The sequence below is a fragment of the Ochotona princeps genome, chromosome 18 (assembly GCF_030435755.1).
Source record: "Ochotona princeps isolate mOchPri1 chromosome 18, mOchPri1.hap1, whole genome shotgun sequence".
Lineage (NCBI taxonomy): Eukaryota > Metazoa > Chordata > Mammalia > Lagomorpha > Ochotonidae > Ochotona > Ochotona princeps.
In genome coordinates this window covers 19,910,809-19,931,694 of record NC_080849.1, presented here as the reverse complement: position 1 = coordinate 19,931,694, position 20,886 = coordinate 19,910,809, and the positions used below count along the sequence as shown (strand labels likewise).

The 20,886-nt window shown below is 49.7% G+C and overlaps 1 protein-coding gene across 5 annotated transcripts in view; it reads right to left on the bottom strand.

Moving 5' to 3' along the window:
- Positions 1-20,886, bottom strand: part of DYM (dymeclin) — a 323,209-nt gene that overhangs the window by 27,228 nt on the left and 275,095 nt on the right. For 3 of the 5 annotated variants that reach the window (XM_058676971.1, XM_058676966.1, XM_058676969.1), the window contains one exon: positions 6,079-6,462. The exons of the other annotated variants lie outside the window; for them this stretch is intronic. In XM_058676971.1, coding sequence (XP_058532954.1) covers positions 6,313-6,462 — 150 coding nt within the window. In that variant the 3' untranslated portion in view covers positions 6,079-6,312. Of the gene's footprint in view, positions 1-6,078; positions 6,463-20,886 lie in introns of those variants that run through there. 5 annotated transcript variants of the gene reach the window in all.

Sequence of the window (20,886 nt, the reverse complement as noted above, 5' to 3'; positions counted from 1 at the left end):
AGGCTGAATTTAAACGGGTCCTTGGGGTGGGTGCCTCCTTCTGCCTCCTCCACTATAGACAGCCTGCCCCCCGCCCCTCAAGCCCCACTGGGCCGGGCTCCAGGCTGAGCTCTGGGGGCCGGGGCAGTCCCCTCCAACATTGTTGTACCCCCATTTCTTCCTCTCTTCTTCCCAGGTGGAGGCAGGCTGACGCTGCAATACTGCTGTCCCTGGAAGCCCCACCCCTGCATGTCACTCCAGCCTGGAGCTGCCCAATGAGGCCAGTAGGGTGCCCCCCTCACAGTCCCTGGGGTGGATCACCCCTTCTCCTGGCCCCTGACGCGGTTTGCCAGTGGATTTGGAGCTGTCTGCACAGCTCTACAGTCTCATGGTGCAGTGAGCCCAGCCGGGGTGGGGCTGCCTGGCTAAGATTGCCTTTAAACTTGGCCTCCATGGAGAGCCTGGGAGGTGGGAGAGGAAGAGGGATTGGGGCAGAGGCTGTGGGATGAGTAATGGGTTCTGGAGCAAGGAATACTGAAGTTTGAGTCCTTCTACCCCAACCCCCCCACCCAGAAACCCCGTGTGGGTGGGTGAGGGACAGCTTTGGACACCCTTGGGACCATCGACTCTAAATCCTGCATGTCCTGGTGCAGTCCTGGCGAGCCCCAGTTTGGCCCTTGCTGCCCTGAGGCCAGGCCATCAAGCCCTCCTGCAAGCACGGGGACTGGGGCTGGGCTGGGGGTGGGGCAGGGAGGCGGTGCTGGCAGGGGACAGATGGTTCCAGTTTGGGGGCCTGGGTTGTCATGAAATGTTTGTTCCCACCAGACCCTGTTTCCTATTAAGTGGACTCCAGGAGATGCCACTGCCTCTGTTACATGAGATACAGTGCATGTGTGTGGGAGCTCGGAGGACAGGGCGAGCAGGGCCGGGAGCTGCGAGCGCCTGTGAACACTGCCCCACCTGTCGGGGGGAAGCAACAGCCTCCGGGCTCCAGAGCAACTGCCCTCGGACTGCAGGGGTCCAGGGTAGGGACTAAGGACTAGGCAGTGCTGTGCTCTGGATTCTGATGGCAGCCCTGGCTCTGGCAGACATCCCTGCTCACCTGCCCCGACTACTTTCCCTTCCCTCTTCCTGGAAGAACCTGGTTTACCTCCAGGTGTTCTGGCTCCTGGACAGGAGTAGTTGGCCATGGCTATGGACTCCTCTGAACTTTTGTTGGAGTCACAGCTAAAGCACAGAGAATGCAAGTTGTCTGCGAGCAGGGATTCAGATCTGTTTTTTGTAGGCTTCCACGCTGCACCTATAGCTGTGCCCAACTGGGAAGGATATTTTTTAGGCATAGCAGGTAAAGCTGCTCCCTATGGCATCCTATATATTCGCAGGTTCAACTCCAGGTTGCTCCATTTCTGATCCAGCTCTCTACTAAAGGCCTGGGAAAGTGGTAGATGACAGCTGGAGGTTTTGGGCCCTTGTACCCACGTGGGAGACCAGGAAGAAGCTCCTGGCTCCTGCTTTGGCCTGGCTTAGCCATGGCCATTGTGGTCATTTGAAGAAAAAAAAAGAAGAAAGAAAGAGAATAGAGAAAGAAGAAAAAAGAAAGCATACTGACTCTCTGTAACTGCCTTTCAAATGAACAAATACATCTTTATAAAGAAGTGAAATGTGGGCCTGGCACAATAGCTTAGTGGCTAAATCCTTGCCTTCAATGCTCCGGGATCCCATATGAGTGCTGGTTTGTATCCCAGGTGTTCCACTTTCCATCCAGATCCCTGCTTGTGACCTGGGAAAGCCGTCGAGGATGACCCAAAGCTTTGAGACCCTGTACCTGCATGGGAGACCTGGAAGAAGCTCCTGGCTCCTGGCTTTGGATTGGTTCAGCTCTGACCATTGCAGCCATTTGGAGAGTGAACCAGTGGATAGATCTTTCTCTCTCTCTCTCCTTCTCTGCACCAGAATGTCTGTGTTTCTTGATAACAGATAATATAATTTATTGAAAATATAAATTCATATAAAATATAAATTATAGAGAATATAATTTTCACACATATGAGGATTTTACAATGGTCTTTTTTTTCCTTTTCAAATTATTTCTGGCTTCATTGTATGGTGGCTGGAGAACGTATTTAACTTGAATTATTTTGGAATTGGTGAAACTTTTGTAGCTTAGCATCTTGGGATGTGGGCCATTTGTGTTAGGTGCAGTGTTCTGTTGAGTGTAGTGTTTGGCATGTGTCCTTTTGGCCAAATTTGATCATTGCATTGTTTGAATTTTCTATCAATTGTTGCAAAAAAAAAAAGAGTCATTTTTATTTATTCGAGAGGCAGAGAGACAAGGACAAAAAAAAAGGATGCCTATGACAGTCCCAGGGGGCCAGGAACTCCATGCGGGTCTACCCAGGGGTGGCGGGAGCCCAGTTATCTGGGCCTGTCACTTGGTGCTTCACAGGAAGCTGGAAGCAGGAGCCAGGGCACTGGAGCCAGGCACTGTGAGGTCGGATGTGGGCTGTGGGGGATTCAGTCGGGCACCTTGGCAGCTTTGCCAAACACCTGCTGCTATAACTCGATTTTTATATATGGGATGCTCAAAAATGTTTATACAGACATAATAAAAAATATGTCTCTTTGATTGGATATTTGCCTAAATTTCTACTTTTGTCAAATTTTGTTTGATATCTTTTGGGATTATATCACTAAATGTATACAAATTAAGTACATAAAAACTTAGAATTATTTCCTTATTCTAATAATGGAATTGAACCTCCTACTCCTAAGAAAAGCTTTTGAAGAGGGTGTACCTGTTTGGCACAGTAGTTAAGACAGCACTCAGGATGCCCACATCCTACCTGGGAGGACCTGCAGCTGAGTCCTGGCTCTGCCTGGTTCCAGTCTCCTGCCCATTTCTCTACCTTTCAAGTAAACAAATAAGAACTGAAACTTTTCATTATGCCTTAAAGTTTAATACTAATATGTATGTACCAGCTTTTTCGAAGTTACTATTTGCTGGATGTATATTTCTCTATCTTTTTCCTCTATTTTCTTCTAAATTAATATTTTAAAAAGATCTCTGCTAGAACAGATTAAACAACTCTCTTGGCCAAGCTTTGCAACAAGTGCCTGGGTCTGTGAATAAACTGAGGTAAACCTTAGCAAAATTTTCTCAACCCTGGTGCAACTAAGCCAACAATGTATCAAGACCACTCAAGGAACATCCTGTGTTCCCCATATCATCCCCCTACCCCAGGCTGATGTAGTTTGACCCTCTCCCATCGCAGACATAGGAGAAAAAAAGAAAAAAGAACTGAAGCTTTTACCCACTAGTAACCCTCCCTACATGAGTATGCACCCCTCTCAGCTACATAATCAATATAAAAATTAAAATTAAAAAAGTCTCTGGTAAACACTGCATGTAGGTTTTTTTTTTAACTCAAGCATGACAGTCTGTCAACATTTAGTCCCGTTATTTCCTGCTTCATATTTTGCAATTAAAAAAAATTTATTTATTTGAAAGTTACAGTTACAGAGAGAAGTCTTCCATCTATTGGTTCATTCCCTAGCTGGCCACAAGAGCCAGGTTGAAGTCAAGAGCCTCATCCAGATCTCCCAAGCACCTGAAGTATCTTCTGGGACCCGCAACTAAAAGTAGAACAGTGGGGATTCCAATCAGCACTCATCCAGGAAGCTGGTGCTGCAGTGCAGGCTTAACCTGCTGTGCCTGCAACTCCTAAATATGCCCCTGGAATTATTCCAATCCTCCTTTTTAGCTCTAAAGTTATCTACGTCTATTACAACATGCATAATCTATCAAAGCCACATTAAATGAATTTTTACCTTCTTCTTGGATGAGATAAGGGTTTTATTTTTATTTTTATTGGAAAGTCAGATTTATAAAGATCTTTTGTCAGTTGATTCACTACCCAAGTGGCCACAATGATCGGAGGTGAGATGATCTGAAGCCAGGAGTCAGGAGTTTCTTCTGGGTCTCCTACTTGGGTGCAGGGTCCCAAGGCTTTGGGAGGTCCTGGAGAGCTTTCCCAGGCCACGAGCAGGGAGCTGGATGGGAAATGTAGTAGCCGGTGTACAAACTGGCACCCATATGAGATCCCGATGCATCTAAAAAAACTAAAAGAAAAAAAGCAAAGCATGGAAGCTGCATCTTTGGTGGACGGCATGACATAGAGCAGTGGTTTGTATCTTGGGTCCCACCAGGGGTACCCACGCAAGGGTCCTATGTTGCATCCTCTCACATACTTGTATTCCCTAAGCAGGCAGGGAATAAATGCCAGCAGAGTTCAAGTTTACCAGGCGTCTGTACCGTTGTGCGGCCAATCCTGCATCAAGGCAAGGAGAAAGGCCTGGTGGCCATGCTGGGCTGGGCAGAGGCATGGGCTAGCAGGTTGGGCCCTTGGAAGAGTCAGGCTGGTGGAGGATGCACCAAGGGCCTGAGCTATGGGAGATGGAAGGGATGGGGTCACTATGGGGGCTCCAGGGGCACTGTGGGGAACAGGAGGCTTGGGTCCAGCCCCATGGGACAGCTCCATGCTCCAACCAGAGCAGCTCTATATAGGACCCTTTCAAGGAAACCATGATTCATCTCTGTTTTCACTTGAAGTCCAAGGAAGCAGATTAAAATGCTTCGGAAACCAATGAGAGCTGAAATCAATTCCCCACAGCGGAAGTGAAGTCTGACTGACACCTGCAACGATAATCCAGTAACAGCCCCCTCCCCTGGCCTTGGCCTTAAAGCTGGACTTCATGGAGAAGAGGGTCAGAGGACTCAGCTTTATCCTGAGACATGTGTGTTTATGACATGAAGTGAGATCCAGGGGCTGGGTCTGGTCTGATGTGGGGAGCCAGGGCCCACAGAGCCCACCCTGCAGAAGTGGTAAGGGAAGTGGTCTTCTCATGGCCCCCTGGATCTGCCATTCCCAACCAGGGACAGGGTCAAGTGCCCTGACCTCAGGCAGCTCCCATTTCATCCCACTCCCTGAGGAGGCTTTAGAAGTTGCCCTCTTGCCCTCAAAGCTGCAGCCAGTGCCTGGCTTCGCACAGTGGAGAGGACCCTCAGATGAGCCCCAAGAAATCCAGGAGCTGCAGAGAGCACGGGGGTACCAGAGGATGGCATTCCAGCCCAGCAGAAAAGGGCGCCAACCCAGACAGCACAGCCCGCAGTGGGGGGACCTGGGGATGAGAGCAGGGGCTGGTCTCGAAAGAGAAGACAGCAGGTGGAAACAGGGTCTGGGCAGCGGACACCAGGGCGTCTGTAAGAATGGATCTAGGCTCCTTGTCTAGACGGGTGGGCCAGCTGCAGTGCAGCACAGGCTCCAGATGGTCCCGACGTCCCACTCGGCCTGCAGTGCCACTGCTCTGCTCTGCAAGGAACCTGGTGCCACAGGCTGGCCTCAGCTCTCTCCCATCAGCCCGGGGAGTAGGTGCGTGTGGGAGGGTGGGGGCAGTACTGCCAGATAGAGCTCTTTGCTAGGGACGACTAGAGAGGATGAGCTTCCTCCATGCAGAACTCCAGTGCAATCTCAGCCACAGCCCAGAGGTCACGTCCACTGAGGAATTTAGCCACGCTTCACCAAGAGGAAGTGTTTCTCTGACAGACACACTGCTGTTTTGAGTTGGCACTGAGGCTCAGGTGGGGAGCTCAGGACTCCACAGGACCCAGGCAGCAACTTACATGCACAAATCTGCATATACATACAGCCATGCACACACATACATATGCAGTCACACACAACACAGAGCCAAAGACACATGCATAGTCACACACAATCATACACCCATATACACACATGCAGACACAGCCGTATATGCATATACACATTCATGCACACATACATGCAGACACATGCACACACACATAGCCATACACATCCTCCCCACAAGCCCACATTTCCTTATTAATTCCTGCCTCCTATCCTCATTGTCATTGCTTAACGCTATCCACCCACCCACCCACACCCACACACATACATGGTTAAAACAAAAATTCACACATGCATCATGGAGAGTGTGCACTATGAAGTGTTGTGTGCCTGAGGCCTCAGGAGCCTGGGAAAGCTCTAGCTTTTTGGTTTAGAAATAAAACCGCATGTGGAACAGCAAGTTCTTGGTTTATTATTGTCGGCTACTTGGCCCTGCCCCCGTGTGCTACAATGGAAGCTGAGGGATCTACTACCAGCGGCACCAACTCGCCAAAGCAAAGTGTATGCAGGAGGCGTGCTCAAGTGAGCCTCTTCATGGCAGATGCCAGCAGTCCAGGCGCCTCTGTCCTCGGAACCAAGGTGCTAGCTGGGCAGCGTGACTGGGGCTGCCGGGGGCCTCCTGCCCTCAGTCAGAATCTATGGCGAACAGCTGGATGTCCTGGGGATTCCAGTATAGGCCAACGGCAGAGTTGCAGACCAGAGACCACACATAGGGGATGAAAAACTCCTCAGGTTGTTCCTCTTCCACGTACTTGAACTTCAGTTCTGGAAATTTCTGCAAGGACAACAAGACGAGGTGGTCATCTCACCCTCATGTACAGATGAAAGCAGTGGTGGCTTGCAAGCAGCGTGGGTATGTGGGGAGCCTGTGTACCCATTGAGGGTGTGCGGGGAGCCCGTCTACCCACTCCATGGCCATCACGTGGCTCCCAGGAAAGTGGAATTTCTGTGGGAGGAGCGAACACTACAGTGGGGCGGGGGTGGAGGGCCAACTCAGTGTGGCGGAGCAATGGGAGTCAGGTGAGAAGCATCAGGGCCGTGCAATGGGCCTGCAGGAGGCAGCAGGCAGGGGCTCAGCTCTCGGGAGATATTGCCTTGCAGACTCCCCTTCTGTATTCCAGAGTCGTGAGGTGGGCTCTGGCCAGTCTTGAGCAGGCAGCTGGCTCTGCCTGGCTGTGGCGGTGGCCATGGCGATGGCAGCTTCCTGCTCTTTGGAGAAAGCTCAGGTCTGGCCCCACCTACACCTGCAGGTGCCCTGGGTCTGGTAGGCAGGAAGATGTGAAGATTTCACTCCTGCCTTTTCCTGCTGGAACCAGAAAGACACCCTTGGAGCACTGCTCCCAGCCTCTGGGTCCCTTGCCTCCCTTGCAAAGGCAAGTCTAGGCAGAGTGGCTGCAGTTTGGAGGTTCCTATCCCCAGGAAGGGTGGGGACAATGGAGGAGCGTGGAGGAGGGGGTTGGCTGAGGCCGCAGGCACATGCTGGGTGACAGTGAGGTGCACAGTGAGCATTCTGAGCACAGAGACCAGCATGGCTGCTGCTCCAAACCCAGAGTGACCAGCGGCTTGGCAGATAATCTGGTGACTGGGAGAGCAGGTAGAACCCCCCAGGTCACCCAGAGCTGCAGTGGGTGGCAGGACCCCAACTTGAGCAAGCAGGAGCCTGGGGAGGCCTGCAGAGGGCAGGCTCCCCATCTGGCTGCTGGGCAGGAATCCCAGCCAAGGTTTTGCTTTGGTCATGCAACTACTGACACACACACACACACACACACACACACACACACACACACACTTCCTGCTTTTGGAAATCAAAGTGACTCAAACACGTGCACACTGTTCTCCACGCAGTGACGTTATTAGGGGCACTGCCTGGGGAAAGGGGGAGAGGTAGGTCTCAGATGTGCAGCAATGGTTGGGGGACTGCTTTCCCCATAGCTAAGGAGTGCAGGATGAAGAGAAAAGTGAGCTGACTTTGGGATGCCTTCTGGGTGAACCGCAGAAACCTGGGCCAGAGCCAGCATCGGATCTACCTGCGTTCCTGACTTTGGGGAATGCTGATGCCTGCAGGGGAGGAGTGGGAGGGGCACCTGGCACCTCCGCATCTTTCTTCTCACCACTGAGTACAGAGATGCCATCCCATGCTGTCGGGGAGTGGCGTGGGGCAAGGACCACAACAAGGCCACATCCTCTTCTCCAGACTCTGCCAGACTGGCACAAAGGCTGAAGGTGTTGGCTGGTGTTCACCTGAAGCCCAGGCATCAGGCAGTGTGGTAGAAAAGTACATGCAGATCCTGAGCTGGCCCAGCCACTGACAACTGACAATTGACAGTACTAAAGGCCAAGGCCACTGAATGCTCTGGGTGCCCCTGCCTGAACTGTGAAGGCCTCATCATCTCCTCTGCAGGTGGCTTCCTAGGCTGTGTCTCCTGAAAGTGCACCACAGGCCATGGGACAAGGAGCACAGCTAGATGAGAGAGAGCAGTAGGAAAACTGCTGGGACAGGGAGAGGTACAGGTGTACTGGTCCAAACCCACAGCAAAGCTGCCCCTTCCCCAGGGTGATCAGGAGACAGCGAGGCGGGATCACCTGGGTGGGTGGCTTGGCCCTTTCCCCTAGCGCTTACAAGGAAGACACATGCTCTAACAATGAAGGACATGGGTGCATGTCATTCAGAACGGCCCCACAAAGCGAAGGTCCCAAGGACAAGGTGCAGAGTCTCCTGCTGTGGCCGGCTCCTGGGGACATTGACAGAGGGTGGGACCTGGGCACAGGTCACAGACAGTACAGGGAAGTAATGCACAGTCAATCCTGCCCCAGCCATGCTTAGCTTGTCCCCTTAACCAATTTCTGAAAACTGCAGTGCCTCCAAGATACCCTGGGCACCTGAAGCCAAGGAAACAAAGATAACAGGCTTTAGTTAGCACTCAGGGCTCTGGGGACTCATTCTTCAGGGTTCAGTCCAGCAGACACTATGATCCGAATGTCAACCAATAGCCTAAAAACACTGCCTTGTCGGATTTTTGTCCCTCTTCTAGCCTTGGGGGAACAATGGGCCATCCTGGGAGGTAGGGTTGGGGTGGTGTAGCCTGCTTACCAGGAATCCTCACCTCCACCAGGGCCAGCAAACCTCACCGGGAACCTGAAGCCTGCCACAGCCTGCAGCCTTCCCGCCTCCAACACTGACACAGTCTGGTGCATATGCACCCCCACCCCAGCTCCCTAGGACTTCTCAGGACTGCTTTAAACCTCAGCCAGTGGCTCCCCAATGGGCATGCTGTGAGGAGTAGCAAAGTTCCGGGATAGAGCAGGGGAAGTGTTTGAAGGATAGGGGCTCTAATCTGGTGGTCAGGGCTGAAACCCGTCTGGCACTGGGCTGGGTGTTGCTCGCTGCCACCCAGGCTGCCCCAGTTGGGGAGTCCCTGGCTTCTATTCCTCTCTTTCCGAGATCCTTGCCCTGTGACTCACTTGCCAAGAGGAGAAAGCCTTTTTCTCCAGCCTGGAGCGCTCTCTCCATCCAAGGCCACTTACAACAATCCTGTTGTTTTGATTTCTGGAGCCAGAGGTAATGCTAGACTCTCAAGTTTGGCCGGAATGTTTTTTATCAGCGCCAGTGAATCAACCTACCACAGTGGGACATCCGGACGCCCAGCTCGGAGACAAAGCCAAGGTCTGATTTGGTGGTTGAGGCTTGGGTGGAACAGGCAGCCTGGAGCCTGAGCCTGTCTCTGCTGTCAGTCATGTGATCTGGCAAAACCCCACAGGAAGTGCAGTCCACGGAGGTAGGCCCAACTGTAATAATCTTATGACCACCAAAGCTCAACAGCGACTTCCCCCTTCCACCTACAGGCTACATGGACAGCAGCAAACACTCATGCAAGCATCTGGCCCAGCTCCAGAAAGCTTAATGCCACTTAAAATCTAAAATCAAGTCACTAGATAACATGTACAAATGCTTTTTAGAGCACTCTAGTGAGCTTCTAACTAGATAAGGGATGGGTGCCCGCAGCAGCTGGCACATGCATGGCCAGGTCCCAGGCTTGCGACTCTGAGCAGACATGGGTAGTTCCAGGTACACAGTCCTGCTCAGAGCCTAGGTGAAGCAGGCTTTGTGATGGGGCCAGGGCTCCCATCACAGCTGGTGGAAGAAAGTTTTCATGTCTTTTTGTTAAACCCGGGGATGGGCTATGAAATCTGGGGGCTCTGTGGACTCTGCCCCCTCCTTCTCCACAGTCTGAATGCTGGTGTCAATGACATAGTGGGCCAGCACACTTGGTGCTGTGAAGACAGAAACATCCACTTCCCAGACAGAACATCTAAGGTGGTAGGAGGGATTGCAGCAGACAGGGCCATGGTCCTGCTGGGAAGAAGATGGTGCTCCACAAAGTGACAACATAGTAGGGACTGGACAGCAGACTCTGGGAGAGAGAACCAACTGTTAAACCGTGACACAGCAATGCTCAGTAGGCTAGGACGAACCATTGATCAGAGGATGTGAATGAAGAGACGTGAAGTTACAATTAACAGGCGAGAATGAGCAGGACACACTGTGTCCTTAGGAACCCGGTGCTCGCTGGCACCACGGTCTCCTATGAGGGCCTACAGAGTAAGTAGACACAGCCCTGGAGAGCTCTGGCCACCCTGGGCTCCAGAGCCAGTTTGTCACCTCTGAGTGAACACACATGACCTTGACAGTTGACAAAACACAGGGCAGGGGCCACTCCATGCCATGCCACTGTGCCCTCATCCCTCATCCAAGGAGAACCTCCTGGGACGGAGAGAGCATGAGGCTGGGGTTTTCTAGGCATCTTGCTCTGGAGTGGCCAGTGGGCAGGCCTGGAGCAGGCAGGCCAGGCTTGCCAGCTGCAGGGGAAGTTGAGAAGGGATTACACACAGGGTCCTGGGCTGTGCACAAAGGGCAGGGGACCAAGGAAAGGGCCGCGGGAGCAAGCAGACGGTCTGGCTGCCCCTGGGGCACAGTGCATGAACAGGGTTCAGGGAGGAGAGCGGAAGAGGGAGTAGGTGGTTGGAGTAAGATCTATTGGCTTGGTTTCCAACTAGTAGGAAAGAGACTTCACTGGCAGGGGACTGGCCCTGGTGACTCCGGGGACAGCCTCCCTAGTACAAGGGGACACAAACACGCTGCTGTGAGGCCGTCATCTAGCTGGGGGCAGGGACTTGGGCTTTCCTCTTCCTTTCCCCACTGATGTGTTCCTGGTGCTTAGAACATTGTTGGGGTAGGATGGTACCTGCTCAGCGAATGAATGGATGGATGGATGGACAACACGAAAGAAAAGCATAGAAACTAAACAGATGCAGTTAAAAAAAAAAGGATTTTTTAAAAGTGGGCCTCCACTTCTAGATTAGCCACATTAACCTCAGAGAGCCTGGGGGGTTAACTTCTCACACTGACTGCTAGGCTACCACTGTGGCACCTTCACCTCCCCAGGAGACGCCAGCTCCCATATACCCAGCAAAGGCGCTGATGGAGGTGGTCATGGCTACATTTTGTATTTCACATGTGGACTCTTGCATCGTAATGATTTACGGAGAGTGGATGAGGTGAACTGAGACAAGTTCCTTGTAGAATAAATCCCTTTCCTTTTACTCTTGTCAAGGTTGCCACATGCTTTAAAAAAATGGCCTCAAAATGTGGCTGGCCTAAGAAATGTAATGACAGGATCTGCGATCTTTTTGGACACTGATTTTTTTTTTCCCCTGAGACTAATCTGTACGCTAGGGGAGTAGGCGATAAAGACTCAGAGGGAGATGCTGATTTGAGATTACAGATTCCAGTCCAGCAAGCCCCTCTGCTGTGTGAGACGTTCATGCAGAGTTAGGCCTGGAGTGACACACAGGCGCAGGCGGCTCTGCTGGGTCCCACACCCCCAGCTTGATGCTTCGTGCCTGGCACTGGGGGTGAGGGTTCAGGATGTTAATCAGGGGGAACATGGCCTGTGTAGTGATATGCCGGATGGATCTGGAAAGATAAAGGCAATGCAGACATGCATGCAGATAACAAGTTTTACTGAGTTCCTTAAGAGTTATTGTCTTGCAACATTCTTAGGATTTCAGTTGTACCCACACTTGGTCATCTTGCAAGCTTCAAGAGACATAGTCCGTGGTTAGAAAAGGCATGTTTGGATTACTCCTGAGCAGAAGTGAAAACAACGCTCTGCAGTCAATGTTCCCATGCACCTGTTACATAAGGAGGCTATTGCCTCCACCATGGAAAAAACAGTGTGGGGGTTAAGGCTTTGTGGTTGCTGGACCAATGGCGCTTCCTACAACACACTTGGAGAAAATTCTATTCAAATGCCACAAGTCTGATGAGCATTTTGTTTTACTTTGCTTCTTTTGAAAAAGGTAGCATTATATTTAAAAAAAAAGTATGTATTCATTTGAGAAACCGTGAGGAAGACAGGGTGAAGAATCAGACACAGAGAAAAAGTGAGCTCCCATCCCTGGTCACTCCCCAGGTGCCTGCAATGGCAGGGCCCAGGCCACGTGGAGGCTATGAGTCCACGTCTTCCGTGTGGACGGAAGATACCCAGTCACTTGCATCACCATGGCTGCCTCTCAGGGTCTCGGTGAGCAGGAAGCTGACATCAGGGCCAGAGCTGGGATTTGAACCCAGGCTTTCTGAGAGACCCAAGCAGGTCTTAACTGGCAGGTTAACCACTAAGCCAAACACTTGTTCGCTGACAAGTCTCTTAAAATGTAAATGAACTTCTGAGTTCAGCGTGCTGATGGCTATATTTCCCAGTGGTATGAGAGCCTCCCATGAGGCTTCCCTACCCAAGGTGCAGCTCGGCCCTATGGCTATTCCAGCACATGTGGTCATACATGCGTACACACACAGTGCACCCTGGGAGCCGTGTGCTTCTGCACCATCACATCAGGTGACCCGAGGGCAGGGAAGAGAAGCAGGTGCTCACAGGAATGCTAAATGACTGCATTTGCTGCAAAGTAGAATTCAGTATCAAGCAGGCTGCCTTAGAGTCCACTCAAGGATGGCCACACTGGGGGAGTCCCCTCGTCAGGGGATTGAGATACCAGGAGGACAGGGTCGCCCCCACTGAAGGGGGGCCAGCTGGAAAAACCCACATAGCTCTCCCAAGCCTTTATGCTAAGGAACCATAGATCACAGAATGTTAGTACTAGAAGGGCTCAACACCCCCCATCCCAACATGGTCCCAAACACAAGGTATAAATAAAAAAATAAATAAAAACATACATCCCTAATAGCCGCTAAGGTATGCCAAATGCAATGGGAGCTATATTTAACTACTCGTGTAAGTTTACTTTTAAGGTCCATAGTGGCAAGTACTGTGGTAAAGCAGGTACCAGACACCCACATCCCATATTAGAATGCCTGGGATCCAGTCCTGCATCCCAATTTTAAAAAAAGATTTATTATTATTATTTTTAAATTTTTATTTGAAAGATTCACAGAAAGAAGCAGAGGCAGAGAGGGAAGGATCTTTTATCTGCTGGTTCACTCTCCAAACAGCCACAATGGCCAGAGTTGAGCCAATCTGAAGTTAAGCACCAGGAGCTTCTTCCAGGTCTCCCACATGTGTGCAGGGGCCTAATGACTTAAGCCAATATCCACTGGCCATGAGCAGGAAGTTGGACAGGAAGCAGAGCAGCCAGGACATGAACCAGTGCCCATATGGGATGCCAGTGCTGCAAGGTGGAAGTCATAACTGGAATTCTCATTCAGTATCATGATAGGAAAGTATCAACTGCCAGTATCACAGACCCTATCAGAACTAGCCTAGGAAGGGTAGACGCAAGGGGAATTTTAGAGCAGCTCTGATACTAACAAACACCTGCAAGCAACGTCACCTCCTTGAAACTCTGTCAGGTCACTGCAGACTACTGCAGTCAATAAGACCACTCTAACTGGCTGCAGAGGACAAGTGACTTTCGTGGGGCTGGGGAGACCCAGTGAGGACCAGGTGGGGGCTGCTGAAGGACTTGCTTGTCTGAAGAATGCTGCATCATGTGCTGCCTGTGACAAAAGTCACTGTCAAAGGAAAGTGAGCAGAGACACACTGACCTTCTCTTTTTCGGTCCTTGTCCTCCTCCCCCCTCCCCAGTCAATGCCCTGAAGGGAAGCAGGAGAGCAGGTGGAGAGCCGCAACTGTTTCCATCCAAAACATGGTTGTGGCTTGTATGCATGCAGACTTACGTTTTATAACACAGGCTCTAATTGTTTGAAATTTACACACTGCAATAAAGAAAGATACATTGCTTATCTCTTATTTTATGTTCAGGGACCAACCATGGATAATTTGATTTGCAAGCATGAAAATTAAACCAAATTGGTATTTACTTTGAAAATAGTCACAAAAAAGGACCTTTCAAAGGGAAATTCTAAATTTAAATAACATGCTCCATTTTAAGATTCAGACATGAGAAGTAAATAATAAAAGCATTCTTCTATATCTGGGCTTATTTTGGGCAACAGAGTGCAGAGCATATTTTTAATTTCATTTTTTAATTTTTTTTTTTTTTGTAAATAAGCACATAAGTTAACAATGAGAAATGTGCCCTGAAGAGCATGACCGGGTGTTCAGTGCGAAAGGCATGGCAACAGGTGGGTTCCAGAGCATTCCAGATGCTGGTTCCCTTTTCAAAGCAGCAGACTAAGGAAGAGAGAATGCTGTGCTTGTTGGTTCAAGCAGGAGGTCTGAGAACATCCATATTGTGCCATGGTCTAAATGCTTGTACTGCAACTTCACTACCCAGGCTGCGGCACCAGAGTTGAGGCCGGTAGGAAGGGACTCCACCCCCACGGGCGGGGGCATCGGGGGTTAGCTGGTCCCTTCCACTGATTCTGAACCAGACAGTGGGTTCTCTCTAGCTGCCACATTGGCCAGGACCTTGAGGTTGGCTTTCCCCACCTGCAGAGATGCTGCTGAACAATCCCATGGTCTACAAGCACAGCCCCATCTGCTCACAAACGGGCATGGCTTACCTTTTCTTTTTGTTATCTACATAATTATTTTAATTGCTGGGTTTCAGCAAGTAAGCTGGTTGAGCACAACAGTAAGACAAGATCACGGCCTTTCTTGCCATCTAGCGGGTGGGCCTACATCCTCTGCATGCAAGGTTCCCAGGATCCTGACTAAATGGCTAAGCTCTGGCTATTCTGGTTGGCAGGGCCGTGGTGGCAAGAAGCCCAGGTGGCTGACACATGGTGCCATAGTGCATGGGGAGGGATGTGTTAGGCATCCTGCAAGCTGAGAGCTAACTCACTGTCACTAATGGTCTGGCACTTTATGCCATGTACACAAAAACAGAAGAACCCAGTGAGTCCATGGCCCCGTCAACTGGCTGCAAGTCACTAAATCAAGGCATCCTCTTGGGCCTGGCATGGCAGCCTAGTGGCTCGCCTTCCATGCACCAGGATTCCATATGGGCACCAGTTCATATCCTGGTTGCTCCACTTCCCATCCAGCTCCCTGCTTGTGACCTGGGAAAGTAGTAGAGGGCAGCCCAAAGTCTTGGGACCCTGCACCCGCATGGGAGACTCGGAAGAAGCTCCTGGCTTTGAATTGACTCAGCTCTGGCTGTTGTGGCCACTTGGGGAGTGAATCATCAGACAGAAGATCTTCCTCTCCGTCTCCTTCTCTCTGTATAACTGCGTTTCCAGCAAAAATAAATAAATCTTAAAAAAAATAAAAATGGTACCCTCTCTCACCAACATCTACCAAAATCAATGTATGGCAAGGCAGGAGAATGCAATTAGCCCATGGTGCATACAAGTATCACTTCGGGGGAGGAGCAAACGGCTTGCAACTGGGAGCATCCAGAAAGGTTTCCAGGAGAAAGTGGCATTGGGGGCACTGAGTGGCACACGTGAAGGTGGGCAGAAGAGCACAGGTGCTCAGGGGCCAGCCGGAGTACAGGCTGTCAACAGAATGGGAGCGGAGAACGTGGGAACAGCTCAGCAGGTAGCTATGGAGCCTGGGCTTTATTGTCCACATGCAAGAGATGGCTGTGGACTTGTGCACAGAGCAGCGCCCAGACAGGGGAGGCCCTAGGACAATACTTGGAGAACAGACTCAGCTGCAGGGGTGCTGGGGGTTGAGGACCGGGTTCTCTGGGCCAGGGGCCGGACTCCAGTGACCTCAAGAACAGCAATGGTAAGGTGGCAGCTCTTCCCAGCTTCTCTATGGAAAGGGAAACGGGGCTGGAGTACAGCAAGCTTTGGGACTTTGGTTGGCTACTAGAAAGTGAGGTACAGACAGACACAATTCTGTCTCCACCCTCTTCTTTTTAACAGGTCTTTCTGTCTCCAGAGCTGGGGTGTTGGCCTGGTCCAGGGGAAGCAAGCTATCTGGAGGGCTCAGTCCAAATGCCCGCCCTCCTGCCTGTCTGCAGAAGCTCAAAGAGGCACAGGGAGAGCCCGGGAGAGAGCAATGCCCCATGTACCTGGAGGAAGATGGTGTGTTTCATCCTGTATGGTGGTCTTGACTATCAGTCCTGTGGATGTCTAAGGGCAAGAACGATGGCTGGGGAACTCAGCAAGAAAACCTTGTAATCAGGCTTGGAAAGTGCATTCTTAGCTTAGCTCGGGGCCTGCTGACAAACACCCTTGCCAGTTGCACACCTTGACCCTGGGGGTCCTGAGGCCCATGTAGCCAGGGATGAATGGACCTTCCCAGGCGTGAAGTCAGGGAGACACAGCAGGGCAATCAAACTCAGAGCCCAGAGGCAAAAGGTCTGAACTCCAGGTGCTGTGTTGAACACACATGAAGGCCACACTTTTGGCCATGCCCTCCTGTCACACCCTGAATTATGGGTAAAGGAAATGCAAGTCTTTGGGACACAGAAGGATTCTGGTTTAGAAAAACTGATTCCAAGTTTAGAAAAATGAGCACTCCTACAGAAATGCACATCCAGAGGCTACCCCCGCCTTTACCCCCCATCCCGGTTTCTTCCCTGTCCGCTCCCTCTGCACTTGGGAAATGAGGGTTGTCCGTGGGGCTGGGGGACAGGAAGCAGATTACAATGAACTTGGAAGGCCACTTTGGCAACCTGCCTCAATCAGAGGGCAGAAGTTCACAAAACACTCGGGCAAGAATTTTCTGTGTCTAGAACATTATTCACTTCTCACCTTTCCTTTTCCTAGTGTAGTGAAATGTATATGAATCGGAACCCTGCTTGCTAGGACTTCAGAAAGCACAGCTATATTTGGGAACTAATCAGAGCACAAGTACCTTCTGGGACTCCCTTAACTCTTATATTTGGCCTTTTAAGGGTGTCTTTCAGTTCTTGAATACTTTTTTTTGGCTTGATCCAGCTCTGCTTCCAGTTTTTTGTTTGTTTCCTCCTGGTGACAGGAAATATCTTCCAATTCTGACATTCTGTCTCTGGCTCCTTCATTCTATTTTGGAGACTATCCACTGTACTTTAAATTTGCTCTACTGTATTCTTCATTCCTGATATATTAGCTTTCATTTGATTCATTTCCAGTGTGATATATTCCTTAAATTCCTTGAACTCCTGCTTTACGTGCTTCTCATTGCTGATAACAAGTTTCATAACAAGTGTTTTGAATTCTGTATCCCCCATTTTCTCGATATCTTCCTCAGTGAACTCTGAGGTTGGCAAAGGGTTTTGCTCCTTTGCAGGGGAGTCTTCAGTAATGTTCATTGTGTCTCTGTCTCTTCTTTTGCTCTTGGTCATTGTACTTTTGGTTAGCAGAGTTTTCTGCTTGGGGCAAGTTTCTAAGCTGTGTCACCCACAGGTCTACAATTCAATTTTACTTATTGTGATTGGTACACAACTCTTTGTTTGCAATCACTTGTGCCACTGCCTGCAGCGAGTTCCTGGTCTGGATTCTTATTTCCACCACGGTCTCCATAGCCCCAGTTCCTGGTTCACCACTCTCTACCTCCTGTGATACCGTGCTGAGACTGTACCACTGTCTGTACGACCTCTCCCTTTCAATTCAAGCAGTTTCCAGGATTAGGGAGACACCAGGAATCCTCTATATAGCTAGGTTGCTGGTGGTGTTACTCTTGATGGCACTTCATGGCCGTTTGGTCTGGGGACCACATGGACCTATTTTAACCCATATGATGCCAAAGTTAGTATTATTTTCCTGTGGGACCAGCGCAATCCATTGAGCCCAGTGAGTTCATTCCCAGCTCAGTACATGCACAGCTCCCTGTTGTCCCTGCAGTCTTAAAGCCTTTGCTTCACTGTACAAAATGGCACCTGATGTACTACTACTAGAGTTCTTGATCTGCTGGCCATCAGGTCTGAGGGCTTCCTGGATATATCTTGGTTGGAACCTGCAGGATGCCATGTTGTTGCAGTTCACTGAGCCAGAAATGAGTTCACTCCCAGCTCAGCGCATGCTCAGTCCTGTCTCACAGCTTTTGTATCTCTACACAAATTGGTACCCGATTTGGCTCCAGGGGGAGGACTGGGCTGTGAAATCCACCCTGTTCCTGTACCAACCATCTGGGACCTGCCACTTTTGTCTCTGCTCCTGGTCAAATCAAAGAGAACAGCAGGACTGGCAGTTCTTTGTCTGGGTTCACCTCCTGAGCTCCTGGTGAACGTCCCTTCCCACCTGGTTGCTGATGGAGTTCTGGCTACTGGTACAATTCAGATTGCAGCTTGCTGAATGCAGCTGGGGTATCGGTCACTGCAGCACTACACTGTTGTTTGCTGCTTTCCCATGTCTGTTGGTCTCCAGGTGCCCCTCTGCTGTTGTTCTGTCCTCTCCTACTTCCTGGAATGTGTCGTCTCTGCTTCATACTGGTTAATGTTTTTCCATCAGTTTAAATGTGTCCTTACCCTATTCTGCCATCTTGACTCTGCAGCTCATTCTTTTTGAAGGGATCTGTAAGTCACTGGTTTACAGAGTTTTCCACTGCCCATGGTACTGATTGCTCCAGCTTGAAGATCACATCAGGTTTTATAATGCAGTACCCCAAGGACAGCAGATTGCTACAGATCTCAAGTATCACATCCTATACAGGGTTTTTTCAATATTGTCCATGTTCTGCCTTTCCACCTGAGTAAAGTCCACAACCACATCTTCAAATGACAACAACACCTAAGGTGTGTTTATGTTCTCCAACCTTGGAAGCATGTAGCAGGCTGCAGGGTTATACCACGTTCCAGTTTCTGAGGAGCCAGGTGTCCTCCAGAGGGCTTCTGTCAGGGAGGGAGTTCATAGGGCGGCAGTGGCTGACCTACCTGGAGCCTCTCTCAGGAGCAGAACCAGGAATGTGGGTACAGTGGTCCATGTTTTACTTCCTATACACTGTTAATTTATACTTTATAAGCCCATATAGAAATTTATTATAAAATTTATGACCCAAGGTCAGTGTTGTGGTATAGCACGTTAAACTGTTGCCTTTGATGCTGGCCTCCTATGTAGGTGTCAACTGATGAGTTGGGGCTTCCCTGGTAATGTGCCTGGGAAAGCAGTGGAAGACGACCCGTGTGCTTGGGTCCCTGTACCCATGAGGGAGACCTCATGAAGATTCTGGTTCCTGGCTTTGGCCTAGTCCAGCCAAGCCACTGTGGTCATTTGGGGAGTAAACCAACAGATGGAGGATCTCCCTCCCCTCTTCCTCCCTTCCTTCCTCTATAACTCAGTCTTTCAAATACAATAAGTAAACTTTTTTAAAATAAAAAAAAACCCTAATAATGTAAATAATGAAGTAATAAATATCAGGCTAATTACCTTTTCTATGGTCTGTATAGCTTTATGTAAAGCACTACAGATCTAATCAGAACATGGAGGGCAGAGGTCTAAGGGCAAGCAGCTCACTGATGAAACTGTCTCTTGGACTCCCACGTCCCATATCAGTGTGTCTGACTGAAGTCCAGGCTAGGCTGCTTCTGACCTGGCTGGTGCACTCTGGGAGGCAGCTGGTGACGGGTCAAGTACATGGTCCCTGCCACCAACAGGGGAGGACTGGGCTGTGCTCTGGCCCAGCCCTGGCTTTTTGATTGCATCTGGAAAGTGAACCAGCTGACAGATGACCTCTCCCCATTAGTCTCTGTCTACCTTTTAAACAAAATGAAAAAAAAATTAAACAACAATTAATCCGAACAAGTGGCATGTCTAAAGCAGCGACCTTTTAAGCAGATTCCAGATTAGGAATATAAATCCCCTGATTTCAGTGGCTAATAAAAAATGAGCTTTCGAGATGTCAACCACTTGGGAGTATCCTTTTGAGACTATTTCCGCCTCCTGCCCCCCAGTTTATCGATCACTTATAAACAGAATACCTTGGGAGCAAACAGGAAAAAGCTTCTATCAGATACGTCATTCTGAAGACGAGTCACTTCTGCAAAGCCCTCAATAGCAAGGTCTCGCGTGGTCCCCCAGACACTATGGATGGACAGAAATGTCCCACCTGTTCCTTGAGAGCCACTTGGATCTCCGAGCTATAATCCCTTTGACTAAGTCCTACTCAAAACTGAAATCCAACACAATACCAACTGGATTGATGCACAGGAACACACTTTGCACTTGCAAGTGGAGAGGCGGACACAGTTATGAACTCTCTAGAAATAGTGTATCAAACTCTATTAATGTATCACCTGGGACACTGTGTTTTTATATGTGTATATATATATTAACACATATACATAATATATGTCTATAAATAATATGTATATATGTGTTTTTAAATTTCAGACTTCAAAATCTGAAACTGAAATAAACCTAGATACTTTCTGTGTATAAAATCACAATTTGTCAGGGCCTGGTGTGATAGCATAGTGGTTAAAGTTCTTGCCTTGCATACACTGGGATCCTATATGGGCACCGGTTCTAATCCCGGCAACCCTGCTTCCCATCCAGCTCCCTGACTGTGGCCTGGGAAAGCAGTCGAGGATGGTCCAAATCTTTGGACCCTGCACCCACGTGGGAGACCCGGGAGAAGCTCCTGGCTCCTGGCTTCAGATTGGCTCAGGTCCAGCCATTGTGGCTGCTTGGGGAGTGAAACATCAGAAGGAAGATCTTCCTCTCTGTCTTTCCTCCTCTCTGTATATCTGCCTTTCCAATAAAAAAAAAAAATCGCAATTTGTCTCTTTTCTTTCCAACAGTCCTTTGCAATCCAGTTTCTTTGTTGCTTATTAATTGTAAATCAGTTATCAAAGTACTGATTTTCTGTTACCACATAACCAAATAATACCTCTTAAAACAGTATATTAC